This window comes from Podarcis muralis, chromosome 4, assembly GCF_964188315.1.
Source record: "Podarcis muralis chromosome 4, rPodMur119.hap1.1, whole genome shotgun sequence".
Taxonomy (NCBI): domain Eukaryota; kingdom Metazoa; phylum Chordata; class Lepidosauria; order Squamata; family Lacertidae; genus Podarcis; species Podarcis muralis.
Genome location: NC_135658.1, coordinates 71,515,693 through 71,533,811, shown reverse-complemented (window position 1 = coordinate 71,533,811; position 18,119 = coordinate 71,515,693). Strand labels below are relative to the sequence as shown.

At 43.9% G+C, this 18,119-nt stretch overlaps 1 protein-coding gene across 3 annotated transcripts; it reads right to left on the bottom strand.

Moving 5' to 3' along the window:
• Positions 1-1,205: 1,205 nt before the first annotated feature.
• Positions 1,206-17,455, bottom strand: LOC114596316 (arylsulfatase D-like). Of its 3 annotated transcripts, XM_077927540.1 has the most exons (13): positions 17,102-17,455; positions 15,013-15,148; positions 13,930-14,130; positions 13,448-13,500; positions 12,518-12,667; positions 10,841-10,962; positions 10,420-10,542; positions 9,326-9,749; positions 7,746-7,882; positions 7,520-7,654; positions 6,453-6,615; positions 5,583-5,704; positions 1,206-1,847 (listed from the first exon to the last, which is right to left on the bottom strand). In XM_077927540.1, the coding sequence occupies exons 4-13, from the start codon at positions 13,450-13,452 to the stop codon at positions 1,489-1,491; spliced, it is 1,740 nt and encodes a 579-aa protein (XP_077783666.1). In that variant the 5' UTR covers positions 13,453-13,500; positions 13,930-14,130; positions 15,013-15,148; positions 17,102-17,455; the 3' UTR covers positions 1,206-1,488. The 3 variants fall into 3 exon arrangements, with proteins under 3 accessions (XP_077783666.1, XP_028583582.2, XP_028583583.2); XM_028727749.2 differs by lacking the exon at positions 13,930-14,130; XM_028727750.2 differs by lacking the exons at positions 13,930-14,130; positions 15,013-15,148.
• Between the last annotated feature and the right edge of the window lie 664 nt (positions 17,456-18,119).

Genomic DNA, 18,119 nt, shown 5'->3' with positions numbered 1-18,119 from the left:
AAATCCTACAGAAATCCAGAGTTCCTAAGAGGGTTGGTTGGCACCTTGTGTGCCTCCTTCCTGCAGCCAAGTCAGTGCCAAACATATTGCTCTGCTTTCCTTTGGGCTGCATTTCATTGTCTTTCATTGTCAGCCCTCTAGGTAGATAAAAGAAACTTTAGACGGTAAATAGGCCTGTCCAAAATGATTTATGGCTTTTAGGGTTGTTTTTTTAAGTCTAGCTGAAGAGTCTTTTTAAGCATGTGAAATGAATAGGTACTATCTTGAAGGGCCCAGGAATACCAGATGACAATATCTGAATGTTTGTGTTCATCTGTAGCTTTGATTCAATTGCCCTTTGTAGAAAGAAGGGCATTGCAGACAGTTACCACCTGTTTTATCAATCAATTTATGGACAACTTCATGTAACTGTGGGAATGTTAAAGAAGGTAGGAAAGGTTATATTGTTTTGATATTATCCCTCCTCACTCATGCCAGTGAGTAAACAGCAGAGCATCTTCCCTTCCAACTTATTGGAAGCTAGTTGATGATTCATTAGAATTTTGCAGTCGAGTTTGGCTTGTCCCGTCTGGATTGTTCCTGGCAAGTTTGCCCTTTATTTTCCTATTAAAATAACAACACAACACAGTCTTCTTTAAAAGTAAGAATAAAGTTTTACTCACATTCAGTTCACAGCAGTAATCTGAAGGTATGCTTTATCTTGTAGTTACAGTGAAAAGAAGTTTGAATTATATCTCAGACTTTCTGCTTGTGGGTTCCATCCTATGTGAAGGTTTGAGCCATGCACTGGTTAAGAGCCAGGAGAGTGAGAGTCCATGAGTAAGACTACGAGTCCAAGAGATTGAGAGATGGTTGCATGGCCAGCCCTTTTACCTGGTCAGCTAGGGTCACGCCCATCCAGAGCAGGTATGACAGGAAGTCCTCCCTGTCTGCAGCCACATTCCCATGTGTCCATTCTAGGCAACAGGAAATTGTACTTGACTGCTCTAGTAATAATACATCTCACAATAACAAATCACTTAGTTTACAAATAAAAAATGGTAACATCTCAAAGCTAAAATACAAGTAAGAGGAAATACATAATGTCAGCATCACAATAAAATACAATATTGCTGTACACATCTCCAAGCAGCAAAAGACTCCAGGGGCTCCAACGCTTATCCAGGACTCCGTTTCCTTGGAATGAAGGTCAAAGGAGACTGTGGTGTTTTTAAGATATATGGTTTTATTTACACACACACAAACATATACACACAATGTGATCCAAAGATGGAGGGGCTCACAGCATTAACTCCCCAACAGATCTTTCTTCCTCATTAGGCTTCCAGCAAAGCCCCAGGCCAGAGCTCTTGGGTCTAGCACAGAGCATGTCTCTGTCCCTGGCTTCAAGCATCACACAAAAATAACTTGACCTGTTATTCCCCATCCCATGGCAGCTTGGCATCCAGCCAGGTGAGCAGGCTGGGAAACTTTAAAATGATGTCCGTTTTATAGGTTTTCCTTTTCTTTGTCACACCAGCAGAATGGGAAGGTCCCACAGCATGGCTGCAGCCATGGTTTCCAGATATTGTGGCCAAAAGAAAGCTGTGATTGGACAGGAGTGAGGGTCCTGCGATGCTCCTCCACAGCTCTGCCTATGCGCTTTAGAACTTCATGGAACAGGGGCTCCGTGTCCGGTGAAAGAGGCACGGCCTCTGATGGGTCTCGAGAGAGATCAAACAGCAGAGGAGGATCGTGTTGTCTTACATATTTCCCAGAGCATTGGCAAAATATTATATTGTAACAACCTCCAGATCCCTCTGGGTGAAAGATTGGTGTCATATAATGAACCTTCCACACGTTTCCACCTGGTGGAAAAGAATCCACATCATTATATTATTCTTATTTTTTAAAACTATTTATTGAATTTTCAAATTTTCCACATTTTCCCACCCTTCCATGATGTCCTATGTTTTCCCTTAAATGCTGCATATTTTTGATTCTTAATCTCTACATTTAACCATCCTGAGTTATTCATCCTGATATTTCTAAACTATTGCTCGTATTTCAAAGCCTGCTTGCGTTTTCATGATACTACAATATTTCTTTAAATATTCTCTGAAATACTTCCATTCCTCCGAAAACGTTTCTTCATTCTTATCTCTAATTTCGCCTGTTAGCCTTGCCATTTCTGTATGCTACATCATTTTTATAAGCCATATAATTAACACACACAATTTCCTCAGTCTTTTATACTGGCTGCACCACACACACACACACACACACAGAGAGAGAGAGAGAGAGAGAGAGAGAGAGAGAGAGAGAGAGAGAGAGAAACACACATGCATACCTTGTGAGGAGGGCAGATTTGTAAAGCTTCTGGTCAATTGCAGTCCTTAAATAAAAAACTTTTATGTGCCAGATTCCTGGTTATGTACCTTTGCTCTAGTTAGTATAATAGGAGTGACCAAAGGGGAAGGTAGATCCCATGTTATGGTCTGGAGGGACTAATACCTTGCTGAAGCTAATATCTGGATGGGAGACCACCTGGAATCTCATGCATGCTCCCCAAGTTTCCATGATGGAAGAAAGGCAGGATATATTTGTAAGAAGAGAAAAAGTGACTGTCCATAGAATAGCTGCCCCGTTCTCCTCTTTCTCACTCACCTGTACTGGGGTCTTGGATCATGCTGAGCCCTCATTTTCTTTATGGTCCCCAAATTTCTCCTTATCAGAAGTGCCACATATCCCACCTCTATGTTAATTCTTATGAAAGAGTTTTTACTTATTAGTGAGCCAGCCCAAGCACCCCAAGCCGATGGTTTCAACACTGAGATTGTTCCTGCTAGCGTCTTGATACATATTAAAGTCACAGCCAAGTGACTTTCTTTGTAGAATGATATATCTCAGATCAACCCAGAAATGATATATCTCAGATCAACCCAGAAATAGGGGACTTCTCCGCTGTCCGGGGCGATCTTAAAATGCTGGCGGGCGGGAGCGAAGCCTCCGCTGTCGCCCGCCAGCATTTTAAAAAGCCCCGGGACAGCGAGGGACTTCTCCGCTGTCCGGGGCGATCTTAAAATGCTGGCGGGCGGGAGCGAAGCCTCCGCTGTCGCCCGCCAGCATTTTAAAAAGCCCCGGGACAGCGGGGGACTTCTCCGCTGTTCCGGGGCAATTTAAAAGCCCCAGACCATGCCCCGATGCCGGGCGGCGGGCGGGAACGCCTCCCCCCGCCGCCCGCCATCGGGACCATGCCCCGATGACGGGCGGAGGGCTTTTAAAGGCAGGCAGGCAGGGGGGACAAAGATTTTCGCCCCCCGCCAGTACCATGCTAAACAAGAAATCCATTAATTCATGTTAGGCATATGGTAATACAGCACCCAGAAGTGACTGCTGCTTCACCATTTTGAAAAAGGACTTACTTAATAGATTGTGAAATAGTGAAATAGGGACACATTTCTTTCTACTGTGAGACCAGTATCTTCCAAGCAACACAGCTTGTTGCAATTGGCAAATCTGTCAATTTCAGATTATCTCAGTTTTTCACCTTCCCAAACTTAAATTCAGTTCCCCCTCGGTTTGATTTTTTTAAAATTTAAAGCCCGCATGAAAATTCATTGACATTTGGGTGGGAATTTCTCCTCATATACACTTTTGCCAAATATACACATTTTTTAATATATATATTACTTGGCTAGAGAACTACAGTGGTACCCCGCAAGACGAATGCCTCGCAAGACGTAAAACCCGCTAGACGAAAGGGTTTTCCGTTTTGGAGGCGCTTCGCAAGACGAAGTTCCCTATGGGCTTGCTTCGCAAGACGAAAGCCCATAGGGAAATTTCCGGGACAGCGGGGAAGCGCCTCCGCTGTCGCCCGCCAGCATTTTAAAAAGCCCCGGGACAGCGGGGGACTTCTCCGCTGTCCGGGGCGATCTTAAAATGCTGGCGTGCGGGAGCGAAGCCTCCGCTGTCGCCCGCCAGCATTTTAAAAAGCCCCGGGACAGCGGGGGACTTCTCCGCTGTCCGGGGCGATCTTAAAATGCTGGCGGGCGGGAGCGAAGCCTCCGCTGTCGCCCGCCAGCATTTTAAAAAGCCCCGGGACAGCGAGGGACTTCTCCGCTGTCCGGGGCGATCTTAAAATGCTGGCGGGCGGGAGCGAAGCCTCCGCTGTCGCCCGCCAGCATTTTAAAAAGCCCCGGGACAGCGGGGGACTTCTCCGCTGTTCCGGGGCAATTTAAAAGCCCCAGACCATGCCCCGATGCCGGGCGGCGGGCGGGAACGCCTCCCCCCGCCGCCCGCCATCGGGACCATGCCCCGATGACGGGCGGAGGGCTTTTAAAGGCAGGCAGGCAGGGGGGACAAAGATTTTCGCCCCCCGCCAGCCTTCAGAAGAGGTCCAGGACCTCTTCTGAAGGCTGGCGGGGGGCGAAAATCTTTGTCCCCCCCTGCCTGCCTGCCTGCCTGCCTGCCTGCCTGCCTTTAAAAGCCCTCCCGGGAGAGCTTTTAAAAGCAGGCAGGCAAGGGACAAAGATTTTCGCCCCCCGCCAATCTTCTGAAGGCTGGCGGGGGGGCGAAAATCTTTGTCCCCCCTGGCTGCCTTCCCGGGAGGGCTTTTAAATCGCCCCGGACAGCGGAGAAGTCCTCCGCTGTCCGGGGCGATTTTAAAATGCTGCCGGGGGGGGGGGGAGGAAAGACTTTCGCCCCCCCAGCCTTCTGAAGGCTGGCGGGGGGCGACAATCTTTGTCCCCCCTGCCTGCCTGCCTGCCTGCCTTTAAAAGCCCTCCCGGGAGAGCGAAGAAACGCGCTGCGTTTCTCCGCTCTCCCGGGAGGGCTTTTAAAGGCAGGCAGGCAGGGGGGACAAAGATTTTCGCCCCCCGCCAGCCTTCAGAAGAGGTCCTGGACCTCTTCTGAAGGCTGGCGGGGGGCGAAAATCTTTGTCCCCCCTGGCTGCCTTCCCGGGAGGGCTTTTAAATCGCCCCGGACAGCGGAGAAGTCCTCCGCTGTCCGGGGCGATTTTAAAATGCTGCCGTGGGGGGGGGGGAGCAAAGACTTTCGCCCCCCCCAGCCTTCAGAAGAGGTCGGGGGACAGATTGTCCCCGGACCTGGTCTGAAGTCGGTTTCCATAGGAATGCATTAATTGATTTTCAATGCATTCCTATGGGAAACCGTGCTTCGCAAGACGAAAAACTCGCAAGAAGAAAAAACTTGCGGAATGAATTAATTTCGTCTTGCGAGGCACCACTGTAAATTGCAAAAGTAGGTTAAGTGTGAATTTCCAATGATGGTTGTGTTTTGGGTTGCGCATTGTTTCAGAAAGTGCAAATAAGGTAGGTTCACCTTTAAATGCAAACTTAATCAAATCCTTCCTCCTATACCTAATCTGTGGTCATCCTACATTATCCTTATAAACATGCTGAAAATAAAGAGGGACCTTGAGTCGCTCATTCTTCGTTGTTGATCTTTACTAATTTCCTTAGTCCGACTCTATTATTATTACACCATCTCTTCAGAAAACATAACTATTTTGCCATTGTTTTGTGAATGATTATTTCACCAGAAACTAAATAGATTTTTAATTTGGAGGAATTTGCTGTACTTACTGTCCTTCTGGTGCCACCGTGCTGCATGTAAATACATCCCACAGTAGTGAAACAGGAATTCGTGCTCCGAGTGCTGAACTGATCCTTGCAGCAAAGGCATCAAATCCCGACCATCAATTATCCTGAAGGGACAAAGGGAATGACTTAAATTGCTTTCAACAAATTGCCCTTGGATTGGTTCCACATTAGTTTTGCATTCAGAACTTTGAAACAATAGTGACTATGTAATTTGCTAAATGAATGTGGGTGATATCTGCTTGTAAAGCAATATTATTTTCTATTTGTAACCACTATGTGAGTCCTTGGGAGCTGAGAATTTGAGATGCCAAGTATGTGTGTGTGTGCGTGCGCGCATGTGTGCACGCATGCTTATGTGTATATATGCATACAGTATGTATGTGAAAAAGGTAAAGGACCCCTGGATGGTTAAGTCCAGTCAAAGGTGATTATAGGGTTGTGGTGCTCATCTCGCTTTCAGGCCGAGGGAGGCGGTGTTTGTTCACAGACAGCTTTCTGGGCCATGTGGCCAGCATGACTAAACCGCTTTTGGTGCAACAGGACGCCGTGACGGAAACCAGAGCGCACGGAAATGCCATTTACCTTCCCAGCAAGTGATATCTATTTATCTACTTGCACTGGCATGGTTTCAAACTGCTAGGTTGGCTGGAGCTCACCCTGGGGGGAGCTCACCCCGTTGTGGGGATTTGAACCGCCGACCTTCTGATCAGCAAGCCCAAGAGGCTCAGTAGTTTAGACCACAGCGCCACCGCTGTGTATATCTACTTATCAAGGGAAGTATACAATAAAACCATAAGCCATTTTGAGACACTGGTAAATATAGGAAAGTGTCTACCTTGACACAATGCATACCTGTCCTGTGGTACTGTCCCGCCAGCCAGATGAACCAACGTAGGGAAAATGTCCATTAGACTGGTTGGTTCATGAATAATCTTGCCCTCGGGTAGTATTCCTGTCCATCTAAATAATCCAGGGACACGGATTCCTCCTTCCCAGCCTGCCATGGCTTTTCCACCTAGAATTACCATAGAACAACACCTCATGATTAAAATTGAACTCTCTGCCATGCACTTATTTTGTTGCTCATATAGAAAACTAAATAAACTGCACTTCATTTTTTTGATGCCATTTATTTAATACTTCACCCTTCAAGGGAGAAATATACTCACAAATTTATCAAGCAAAGAAAAAGATAAAGCCACCAAAACATGACCACGAAAAACTGTAACATGCCTAGATAGCTCAGTTAAGCATGGATGGCTCAGTTGGTTTAAGTGTCATGCTGATAATGCCAAGGTTGCAGGTTCGATCCCTGTATGGGACAGCTGCATATTCCTTCTGGCATTTTTTTACTTGTGCCTCAAAATGGGTCTGGAATCAGGGCTGAGATATGTTCCCATTGTCCAGTCCCAAGATTGAGTCATGAGCTGAATGACTTCCATATGCGCAGTAGACCTTCCCTTCCCTCAATGGTCTCCCCCAAATCTGTTCCAGAGGGTTGGGTATACCCCCAGAGCTGATTCACAGGAGAAGGGAAGGGATGTTCCATTGCAAGGGTGTAGCAAGGGGGTGTGGTGGGCGCGGTCCACCCTGGGTGTCACCACTGAGGGGGGTGACAATATGGTGGGTGGCACTCACTACGGGGCCTGCACCTTGCCCGAGCCACACGTCTCTCATGGGAGTGATGGAGTGGCTTGAGTGCCCACAGGCTCCCTGCTGCCCCAAACGGTACACCCACCGCCTCCTCCTCAGCTTTAGGGTGGCTGAGTGGGAGGAGGCAGGCAGACACCTCAGAGGCCCCACAATGCCCCTGTGGGTAGCTGGCCCCCCATGGGTGGCTGGCCCCGCCTCCAGACATGCCGCCCCATGCGCTTAATTGGCTTGCTCCGCTGCTGTTCCATTGGACTCAGAATTCTTACCTTTGTAGATGCCGTTCCAACCACCTCGCGGAGCATTTCCTTCTCTTGCTTCCAAGTGGCCACCATGGTCAGAAGTAAAATAGGTCAGTGTGCTGTTTTTCAAATTTTCCTTGTCAAGCTTATCCAAAATCCTTCCTATAAAGAATCCACAGTGACATAGAGGATCACGGTTTGGATTGTTCTGCCCATCCGTTTTATATTCTTAAAAAAAAAAAGGTTGACTTACCTACCATCCAGTCCATCTCTTCGACATTGTCACCATACAATCCATACCTGCTTTCCCCCCTGAACCTTTCTGTTGTTACCACTGGTGTGTGGACATGTAAGAAAGAAACAAAGAGGAAGAACGGTCCTTGCTTGTTCCTATAGAAACGACAACAACAACAAATTATTGTTTAGAATAATTAGAAAAACAAATTTATATATCATTTTCTGATACTTCTGTTAGTGCTTTGTGAATAATCTTTACTGAGGGAGTAATTAAATAAGGGATAGGGAAGCTGTGGTGTGTGTGGCCCTCCAAACCTTTCTGTCTGCCTCCTGGGGATGTTATGAGTCCCATAATACCAACCAAGAGGGGATCTCAAGATCTGTCAGAGGGGGAGGAGGAGTCTGATGAGAGGGTATGTGGTGGGCTTGAGCAGTGTGCTGGGAGAGGACCTTGCCCCACTTCCAGATATCCCACAAGCCAGAGCCACCTCTGACCCCTCCTCCTCTGCTTGACATTTCCAATTAGCAGGGCTAACTAAGCCTCAGGCAAAGAGGAAGTTGGAGGAGCTGAACCTTTGCTGTCAACTGTGCCAGCATGAACAGACTGAGCTCCTTCAGAGAAGCACTCATTTGCAAGCACAATCCTAGAATTATGCTTACACACCTATGGTCTACACCCTATAACCTGTAGACCAAGCTAAAGCATCAATTGTGGGCTGATTCCTTGAAACCTTTGGTTTCCACCAAGCAGAGAGTCTGAGAGTGGGAGCCAGAATAGGGACAATTACAGACCACACCCTTCATCAGCAATGCTTTTCACCCACCTGTGTATTTATACTTGGCTAGAATTTGAACTCTAATAATGCATCTTGCTTGCCCCAATGGAGGATAGAGGGTGGTGTGTCTCTCTGGGTATAGAAACACGCCTACTGTACAAAGTGCATTCGTTGCTATACCCACTTTTGCTTCTAGTTCTGCCCACCCATAGAATATGGTTGCTGGAAGGTTGTCTACCAGGAGTGCCAACTTGGCCCCGTGACTGTGAATGTCCAGGGCCGTGGGTGCTGGAGAATTTTGTGGGTGCTTGGGCACCCAGGGCCCCAGGCAGTTGGCACCTATGTTGTCTACAAGGTCTACAGGCTGTAAAAAGTTCCTCACTTCTGCATTAAACTATAACTGATGACATGAAATACCCCAATAAGGCTCATTGGTTTCTATAAAATTATGGAAAGATAATTCTCTTTGCAGATGTGAGGAAAATGCTTTTCATCGGAGCAGACAATTACAGTGAAACATCTTTCTGACTGATGAAGCAATTGATTATGTAGCTTTTGCTTTTGCTTAGCATTCTAAGTCTTTTGTGTAACCAAAATGCCTCAAGAATCTCACAACTGGAGATGTGAGATGGAGTAGCCATTTTGCTGACTGAAAAATAATAAGAGACAACTTCTAAAGACCTTGTTGCTCCTGCCTCTATTGAATATCATTACATTCATTACAACTGGACTTTTTAAAACCAAACAAACGAGATGGATGCTTCATTTCCTCTCACACATTTGTAATCCCATGTAATTCATACAAGGAATCACGTTTTACCTTTCAATAAAGGAAATGGCTTCCCTCAGCACCAGGGATGCAGCTCTCTCTACCTTCATTGGTTGCTCTGTAATTTCATAGTTTCTCATTACAATGCAGTCCCAGTATCTTATGAATCCATAGCTTGAGAACCAGGAAATAAAGAAGGCGAAACCAAACAAAGCCAGGGAGAAAATTGTTTTCCAACTGAGGGGCAGCAGATGAGTGAGCTTTGCTGCCATAAGTGTAAGTACAGCAAGGGCAATCAACAGAGTATAGGACCCAAGCTTGATTCGTTGGGACATCTCCTTCTCTGGAGGGTATGTAATTTGACAATCACCCATCAGTGAAAATGGCATTCCATAAAAATAGTCAAATCCATGATTTAAGGGGTGATGGCAGAAGTCGTCACGGGTTTGACAGTTCATACCTAGATGCCACTTCCCTGAAAAACAGAATTCGGGAGGGAAAGTTACATTTTTGCCAACCAATGCGTGCTAAGCAGATGTATATGGACAAGTTGGCTTCCAAATTGTCCAACTCATTTCATACATTAAAACAGTCCCCACCCTTAAAACGTTCTTGAACTACAACTCCCATCATCCCTGACCACCGGCCTTACTGGCTAGGAATGATGGGAGTTGTAGTACAACAACATCAAGGGACCCGAGGTTGAGAAAGACTGCATTAAAATGTTTTTCCTCGGGAGAATTAGTGGCATACATCCTGGTGAAAAATGTTCAAGATTCCCTTTTACACATGTGTTATTATTTATTTACAGACTGGCTTCCAGCAGGGTCTTCAGTTATAAAGATAAAACAGCAGGAATATAGAATCAATTAATAAAACAGCCATTATTCAGTGGGTACAAAAAATTATCCATTATATTTATTATGTATTCTGTGGTTTTATATATTGATTTTATTCTGTGAACCATCCTGAGACCCCCAGGTATAGGGCAGTATATAAATTCAATATGAAGAAGAAGAAGAAGAAGAAGAAACAAAAAGGCTCTTCCCAGAAGAACGTAATGATGGGGACTACTGCTGTGTCCCATGACCTTCTATGACATTTGTACATTCTTTCACCTAAATGCTGTGCACAAGTTTTCTTACCTATTAAGCCAGTGGTGTAGCCTTTGTTCTGCAATATCTTGGCAAAAGTAGTTTCATTCTGAGGAAGCCCACCAGAACCAGCAAGCCAGCTAATGACACGGAAACGATCCCTTTCATCCAAACCTGAGGTAAAGTGATCATATATAACATAGCCAGTAATATGGCTGTGAACTTCAGTCGGTTGTCCACATACAGTTCTAATGGAAGATTAAGATGTCCCTCTCCTTATCTAAATCAATGGACATCAGATTAACAACAAACCAGATCTTTGTGAAGCCTGCATAGCGAAGCCCTCCCTCTCTTAGCCTTCCCATCGAGATCCAATACCTCGGTACAACTGTAAAGAATATTTCCACAATTGTCTCCAAGGGCAATTGTTTCTACTTAAGACTAGATGGTGCCTTTTGACAACACCGCACACCTGATCTTACGGGGTATCGGCCAGTCAGGAAAGCGGCTCTGCTTGGGGAGCAAACAGGGGCTGCTGAAATATGCTGAGTGAGTTTCACACCTTCTTCTGCTAGCCGATCGATATTGGGAGTCCTAAGGAAAACAACAATAACAGGGCAATATATTTGAGCTGAGTAATCATAAAGCAAACAGAGAATGTCTAGGAACTGAATGCCTTGACGAAGTCTAAGTTAACTAAAGGCACCTCCAGATTGTCGTGTTTTTGTGAGAAGGATTCACGGGCACACTGGAAATGGGTCAAAGTCCTGCCAGCCTAGCACAACAAATGCATTCAAACCATAGCATGACTTGGTGATTAGCACATAAATGGGAAAATGCGCAGAAAGGTGTGGAATGAACTAACTGTTAATGGAAATAATAGGATCATGCAATTGTAGAGTTGGAAGGGACCCCAAGGACCATCTAGTCTGCCCCCCACAATGAAGGAATATTTCACCCAATGTGAGGCTCAAACCCATGACCCTGAGATGAAGAGTCTTATGCTCTACCAGCTGAGCTATGTCAGTGTATATAATACATATAAACAATTCAGGCTGAGTGCTAATGGATGTATAACCTAATGGATGTATAACAAATCAGATTGAATGCACAATAAAGACCAAAGATAGTCTAACCTCTGTGTAAGCTTTCTACCTAGTAAGCCAATTAAAAGTGTCATTGTAGCAGCCTCAAAACACACACACACACACAATGTTAATATAATATATAATATATAATATATAATATATAATATATAATATATAATATATAATATATAATATATAATATATAATATATAATATATAATATATAATATATAATATATAATATAATATATAATATATAATATATAATATATATTTTCTTAGAGCAACCTTAGGTAACTGAATAACAGCCAGCTAGCACAGATACTTAGTACTGCAAATGTAACGCTTGACTTTACCTCCACCTATGCTTACATTGTATCTTAAGTTGTTTTAAACTGTTTTTAATATTCTGCAATATTGTATTTTAATATCCACATTGTGTTTTAACTGTTGCAACCTGCTCTGGGACCTGAGGGTGAAGGGCTCGTAATAAACTGCAATAATACCAAGCCTTGTTCTATTAAGCACATTTTTAAAAGCACATTTTAAAAGGTTATTTCCCCACAGTTTATATAAGTCAATATGGTGTAGTGGTTGGATGAGGACCTGGTTGACCTGGGTTCAAATCCACATTTAGTCGTGATGTGAATTTCACTGGGTGACCGTGGGCTGGCTACTACAGTAACTCTCAGCCTAACTTACCACATAGGATTGTTAGGATAATATGGATTGGTGTAGGGAGCTATGTATGTCACCTTGCGCTTCTTAGAATAAAGTTAGGATGTAATGAATGAATGAATGAATTAAATTTCTATATCGCCCTTCATCTGAAGATCACAGGGTTGTTTACAATATAAAAACACAAAACACATATCATTATAACAAACAAAAACACCCCACACAGTTTAAAAGGCAATAGATTTATTATTTATTAAATTATCAAATACAATGAGAGATAGATAAATAAAATTAGTGCCTAGCACTAGCACCTGACATTTAATATCATGCATATTTATAGAATGTGTCGTGGAAGGCTATCACAGATCTGCATAAGCCTTTACCTGATTGTATCATTTCCATAGCAGCCGAGATCCCCAATGCCAAAGTCATCAGCCAGGAAGATGACAAAGTTGGGCTTATAGCTGACTGAAGCTTGCAGTTCCAGTGGATTTAGCAATAGCACCAAAGCTAGCAGTGAGCATGGATTTCTCCTGGAAAGATGAAAGATGACTCAACTGTTATGGTTGTGTTATACTATCCTAATTCATCCTATTCACACTCCATAGTAACGTTCCTCATGAAAGGTTGCAAAGGAACATGTAGTTTCTAAGAGAGTGAAAATATTTTAATATGGCTTTTTTTAAAAAAAGGAACTTTAATTTTGTGTATTCATGCTGTAGATGTTATCTATTAGCTAATTTCACCATTAAGCAGCGTGAAACCACAGAGGGCAGCAATATGATTAGCTGGGCAATAGGTAGCTGTCTGAGAGAAATGTCACCATGCAGCCCTGCAAGGGCATGAACCTGAACTAAAATGCAAACCATAATGTTCCTCTGAACGCTGAATGCCAGTTTTATTATATGTGATGTGTAGCATCTTGCTCCTACGGGTGCGTGACCAACAGGCAAGTTACTGCCTTCAAGCAGCTCCCATTAAAAACTGCCAAGTTGGGTTTTTCATTTCATATTACTCAAGAATATCCGTTTGAAACACTATAAAGCATATTGTTGTAGTTTCCATATGCTTTGCTTTCTAATACATTATTATTATTTTTGCACTGGTTTCCTTATTAATCAACAGGTGGATTATTATGAATGAAAGTTTGCTTAAGCCATGTTAAAGTCATACAACAAAATACAGCAATTAAGGAGAAGCACACTGCTTTCCCATTGCATTAAGAAGCTATTGGATTTTTTTTTATTTTTAAAAAAAACATATAAGGAAACACCATCTAACTCTAGCGAATTTACCAATAATGTGCTACGTACCACATGACCTCTTTCAGGGTTTGCCACGTTGTAGATATACTGCAATGAAGAATCTAAAAAGAAAAGAGAACACAACACCAATACTAGAGAAGATCTGGATAATGACAATATATAGATGTTAAATCTTTCTATATTCATTTAAAAGGAAGAAAACAACATACTGAAGGAGGCATACAAACTTCTGTTCAATGCAATCTGATGGGGAACAGAGTTCTTCTTCTTCTCTATGCCTTTTTATAGCTACCTTCTTGTAGCCACGAGGGGATGGACTTATTACTGTGCTGTTCCACTTCATTTTTGTTGTGGTAAAACAACATTTCTTTCAGTGACATGATTAGGGACTTGGACTTGCCTTTTTCGTTTCTTTTTTAAGTGCTTGCAGCTCAGTGTTATGCTGCAAAGAATGTTCTTTCCTGAGGGGAGACACTTACAGTGCTCTCAGCCAGTCACGTTTAAGGGCATGCAAAGGTTTACACTCATACCTTGGGTTACAGCCACTTCAGGTTGCGTTTTTTCGGGTTGTGGACCTCCGAAACCCAGAGGTACCATTACGCTGAATCACAACCTGCGGGTTGCGAACGTTGCGGGTTGTGAACGTGCATCCAGCACAGATCACGTTCACAAACCATGCGTCCACTGTACTCAACTTTTGCAGGCCTCTAAAGGAAGGTAAGTTTCTTGTTCTGTAAACCAAATACCATAGATATGGGGGCTTTCATGTAGAAAATAATTGGTGGTTCTACCAGATTTTTTGCTGTTACAAAACTGCATCTCCTCCTGTGGCAGTTTATCTTAAACACAAACCCACTCACCGCTGTAGCAATCATAAACCCAATGAACTCAGTGAGATTTCCAAATAAGCATGCCTAGGATTGCACTGGTAAACACTGAAGTCTGCTTGAATCTTTGCTACTGTGCTGAGATTCCTCTCCCTTAAGTGTCCTTTCAGCTCTACAATTCTTCAATTCTATGACTTGTTTCGAGAGTGCAAGCATCCTCTTCCTGCAATTAGTTTCTTATCTTCTCTTCTCTTATGGCGACTACATGAAAAGCTGCCTGAAAACCGGTACAGACATGGAGTCTCCCTAGACAGCTATGGATGGGAAGCAGCTCTCCCTTTCTATGGCAGTCACACAAGTAGTCACCACACTTGTGGACAGAAAAGTGTCCATAGGTTTCTTACTACTTGGGAATAGTTATTTGAATAGTAGTCTTGACTGACAGATCTCAGTCAAACTACCTGTGGGCTTGTGACTGATTTGCACTGACTTTCAACTCGACCAAGTTCAATGTAGTGGTTCTAACATATAAGAGCCTATGCATCTCAGTATCAGACTTCCTATCCCTTATAGAGCTCATAGGTCACTGCAGTTTCTCACCCAAGTCCTTAAAATATCAGAAGCCCACTCTCTAGTAACTTCCTGTAAGGCTGCCCCTTTTTTGTGGAACAGCATAAGGCAGAGCATTCCTATCTGTACTTTCTGAAAGCAACAAAACATTTACAGGTCCTTTAAATGCATGGTGTGCATGCATCCAGAGCGAAACAGAAGGAATAAAACACTAACCATGACCTTTTCCAGAGAAAAGGAGAAGTAGCGGCTTTCGTGTGGTTCCAAGCAAGCAACCTGGGGCCCTTGGAAGTGGCTTAAAACTAGAAAAGTTCTCAGAAGAGCACACGAGGCTTGTATTCCCTTAAGGTTCCTAACCAAACATAGGGAAGATGTGGGGAAATGGGGGTGGTTAGTGAAAGGGATGGGATCAAGCTAGGCAAGTTGAAGGAGGTCTGCTCTCAAAGGCATCCATGGGGTCAAGAAGGTTTGAAAGCAAGCAATGTTCAGAATCTCTACCATACCCTCGGGAGAAAGATTAACAAACTTGAGTCTGCACAGCTAAAAGACATGAGCTGGTGGTTACACAAAGGATTATTACATTTAGGACAATCAAAGAGACTGTCTACTTTCCAGAAAATGCAAATACAGTGGTACCTCGGGTTAAGAAATTAATTCGTTCTGGAGGTCCGTTCTTAACCTGAAACTGTTGTTAACCTGAGGTACCACTTTAGCTAATGGGGCCTCCCGCTGCTGCCGCCACACGATTTCTGTTCTCACCCTGAAGCAAAGTTCTTAACCCGAGTTACTATTACTAGATTAGCGGAGTCTGTAACTTGAAGCTTCTGTAACCTGAAGCATCTGTAACCTGAGGTACCACTGTAGTGCATTGATTAAGATATCAGTAGACCTTGCCATTTGGTAGGAAACATTTTATTCTTTTGCCAGAGTTAATTAATAACCAAATAGAACAGTTTACTTGTGTTAAATGTGGCAATGTTTCCAGTTGTTAATTTGGCATTTGTACACAATCGGGGCTCTTTCTCAGTCCCTCGTCAAGGGAGGACAGTCAGTGTTTGCTTCTGTCAGTCACGCTGGCAATGGTTGTGCATTCCTTGCACACAGTGAAGCTAAAATAGTCCCATAGTCCCAGGGCATGTGCAGAGTTCCAGAAAGCACACTGAAGGCACACTCTAAGTACTTTTGGGCAGCATTAGTAAAGAATGCTCTTAAAAAGCTGAATTCACCTGATTTGAATGTTTGCCAAGTCCTTTAGGGCAGGGATGAGAAACATGTGTATGCTGTTGGACCTTCTCTCCTCAGCTCCAGCCAGCATTATCAATGGATGATGGAAATTGTATTCTAATAACATCTGGAGGGGCAGGTTCTATTCCCCTGCCATGTACCATTCAAATACAAAGTAAGATTGAGCTGACAGTTCTATGATTTGTCTCTGGTGTTCAGGAACTTGATGAAAATAGATAACCCCACCAGAAAGGCCAGCAGAAAGTGCATGCAAGCCTTAGGTTTTTTTCCACAACAACAATAAAAAATTGCACGGGAGAGAATGCTGCCCACTCAAAGTAAGTCAAAACACTGAAACGCCACCCACTTTACTGAGTGTTGTCCGCAACATAGGGCAATGCGAATAGAAAACAAGCTAAACACACAAATTTAATGGAATTCCTGGACATAGCAATAGCTCAGTGCAGTGTTTGCTTCCCCCCCTCTTTAATGCATAGTATATTGAATTATACATACCAATCGTGCAACTGTTGTATTGCTAGCTATGAGGTTCTCACTATGACCCCCTATGATTTGACACATCTACAGCCCAGACTTGCCCTTCTCCAGTCAGATGTAAGATCTATTGTGTTCAGTGGCTGAGTGTGTATATGGCTGAAGTTGTAATTTCTTTTTCCAATTCCCCAGACTTGCCAAAGAGAATCATATTGTTCTAGGCAATTTTTATGGATATGTTCCAACCCATCATGCTTTGCATGACAGAGCCTTTCACAACTGCCTTACTCACAGGACCAGCAGGGCTACACCTGCTAATTTCAAAATTACAGGTTGGTGCATAGTCCCAGAATAGCGAGAGGACATCTAAAATAGCTTTGCATTGCTTGGGAGCTTTAAATGTAGTTTGCTGTGTAGAAGCTCTTCATGCAGAGAGGAAGCCGACCTCCTGAGAGATGTTATCAAAAATAAGCTTTTGAACTCAGTGTGCTGGTGTGCTCTTGAGCACCAGCCGTAGCAGTTGCATACTTTCCAACAGGAAAAAGATTTCTTGTATTTGATCACAGCAAAATGTCTTATACAGTACCTGGTGAAGTCTCCAGGAAGCCAGAGAGGCTACAGCAGCAGCAGCAGCAGCAGTTGCAGGGAGTTTAGATTCAGGGCAGGCTTCATTCCCAGCTTTTCATCAAGGCTTAACCCCAGCCACAAGTGGCACATCTTTCATCAGTCTCTGCCGGAGGCTACAAAGGAAGTCATCATATCTGTCCCATCTGCTCATGCGCACTCTCTGAACAGTTCCCACTGGAAGAAACACCGCTTTCTAGATCGACAACTAAGCTGAAAACTTCTCAGGCTGCTCTCTGCCTGCCAGTCGCACTCTGCAGCTCTCCCCAGTCTGCCGCTCTTTGATATCAGCACAGTGTTAACATTCAGTTGCACATGTGGGACTGATCAGAGAACAGTAGGGCCTTTCAGGAGAGACCTGGCTCAGATGATTGAAGAGGGACTCCCTGGTTTCTGGGAAATGGTTGCGGAATGCTCCCCCTCTAAATTCTTACTGAAACAGACCAATCCCCATTCTTAGAAGAGCCCCCCCCCCAAAAAAGCTACTCTATAGGAATCTAAAGTAAGCAATCTGGGGAAAGTGACAAACCCCTGCAAGGGTTGCATAAAGGAGGACCTGTTACAAATGTCAGGCAGTTCATTTTCGAAAAGAACTTTTGAATGATCCTTGCACCCTATGACTGTAGTGTCATGAATTTCTTTCCAATGGTTTTCTTTGATGGTGGTGTAAAATCCTTTGAATAAGACAAAGAACACCTCCCTGCAACAGCCAAAATATCCCCCACTCTCTCTTGCCTATGTGCATGCGTGAGAGCACATGATCATACACCCTCCAACATATCTCCTCCGTTTCATTCTCGATCCTTCTCTCCTTTCCTCAGCCCCACCCCCCAGGTACTCCTTTTTATAAATGGAAGCTTTTAAAAACCTTAACTGCTGGGCTGGGGCCAAGATCAAGGAGGGGAGGCTTGATGAGAAAGCCTGTAAGTCCCTTGAGAGCACAAAACTTGGATAATAAAACAAAATATTACTGGTAAGGT